This window comes from Emiliania huxleyi (genome assembly GCF_000372725.1).
Source record: "Emiliania huxleyi CCMP1516 chromosome Unknown EMIHUscaffold_1504, whole genome shotgun sequence".
NCBI lineage: Eukaryota > Haptophyta > Isochrysidales > Noelaerhabdaceae > Emiliania > Emiliania huxleyi.
The window spans coordinates 2,254-3,814 of NW_005201086.1; the positions used below are offsets into that span (position 1 = coordinate 2,254).

General features: G+C 60.9%; 1 protein-coding gene across 1 annotated transcript; it reads left to right on the forward strand.

The window, feature by feature from the left end:
• Positions 1-1,048: 1,048 nt before the first annotated feature.
• EMIHUDRAFT_252940 (hypothetical protein) lies at positions 1,049-1,558 on the forward strand (the record flags this gene model as incomplete). Its single annotated transcript, XM_005786464.1, has 1 exon — positions 1,049-1,558. A coding segment is annotated over one exon (510 nt), but the record flags the coding sequence as incomplete, so codon positions are not given.
• Positions 1,559-1,561: the final 3 nt, after the last annotated feature.

The following is a 1,561-nucleotide window of genomic DNA, read 5'->3' on the forward strand; positions in this document are numbered from 1 at the left end:
GTCGCTCCAGCTGCTCCGCCAGCCTCTTGTATTCGCTATGTTCCGTCGTGTTGTCTTTGAGGCCATAGACTCGCTTCATTTGCGGCCATGTCAACACTTCCCCGGTGCCCCATTCTGACACGTCCGACCATGTCGCTATCCCGTGCTTGGCTAGGTTACGTGCAAAGTCACACGCGAGGCCTTGGTTATTCCAGCCATGACTCCTTGTCTCAAAGAGGAGCGGGCCCAGTACTCTCTTTCGGCTCTCGGTCGTTCTCCACGCCTCTGGTCTGAGCGGCCCCTTCTTGCTCTCTTCCCACCCCGCTGTCGTGACCGTCTCCACCCCACACCTCCATTTTGCCTTTAGATATGCTTCGATCATTAGTTCGTCCGAGAGCTCCCTTTCCCAGTCCCAGCTCGGCTTCCACTCCAGCGGGTTGTCACTTCGGCATCCCAGCCTCCTCAACGTGTGCGCTAGGCTGCTCTCCACTGCCACCCTCGCTGGTTCCCCTTCCACCGCGCTGAGGGCCCGGTCCACTTGATCGATCAGCGCCGCCGCTGCGTACGTGTACGCGTGTTCCATTCCCATCCCTCCTCTCTCCTTCACATCGTAAATTTGTAGTCGCGGGATTCCTACCGAGTACCCTTTTGCGTTTAGGGCGCTCGCCCTCACTTGTTCGATGCTCTGGCAGTCTTCCCATGTGATGACCGTGGACCGGCCGTAGTAGCCGATAATGCCGCTCAGTGCTAGCGCCATGTTGCGTCGGATCTGCTCTCCTGTCAAGTGCGGCAGGTTGCCTATGATCCAGATTACTCTCTTGCAGTCCGCTACGCACCGCTCCCTCATTTCCGTCTGGCCCTCGCCGTTTGCCCACCCGGTCCTTAGCTCCGTTCCGAGGTATTTGTATCTCTCGTCTCCCTTCAGCTGTGGTATCAGCATGCCGGGGAGTGCAGTTGGCAGCCTCAGAAAAAAGCGTTAATTTTTTGGGTGGTGAGCTGGAGGTGGCGGCGGTGACAAGGCCAGCGCGCGTTCGAACTGGCAGAACCCTCGACCAGTTTCCACGTCACAATGATGCGGCTCGTCTTGCTGGCCAGGATCCTCCTCCTTCTCTGCCTCGCCGCGTCTCGGACTGCGGCGGCCAAGGCCAAGGGGAAGAAGTCCGACGCCGCGGACGAGCTTTTGTACCTCACCGACAGCACACTCGAAGTAGCACTCGAGGCGCACCCTCTGCTCCTCATCTCGGTTTCGGTGCCGGGGTGCGGCGTGTGCGACGCCGTGGACAAACGGCTGCGCAAGGCCGCGCCGGAGCTGCGCGTCAAGGCCAAAGCTGCAGTCAAGCTCGGCCAGCTCCGGATCGACTCTCCAGACAGCCCTGTGTTGGGGCGAATCGTGCAGGGTGCGCTGTCGCTGCCCAAGCTGATCGTTTTCCGCGAGGGCGAGGCGCTCGACTACACCGGCGACGACTCCAAGGAGTCCATCGTCAAGACGATGCTCGCGCTGGCCTCGCGCGACACGGTGCAGACGCTGCGCTCGGTCAAGCAGGCGCAGAGCCCCAGCTGGCACAACGACACAGCCTCGGTC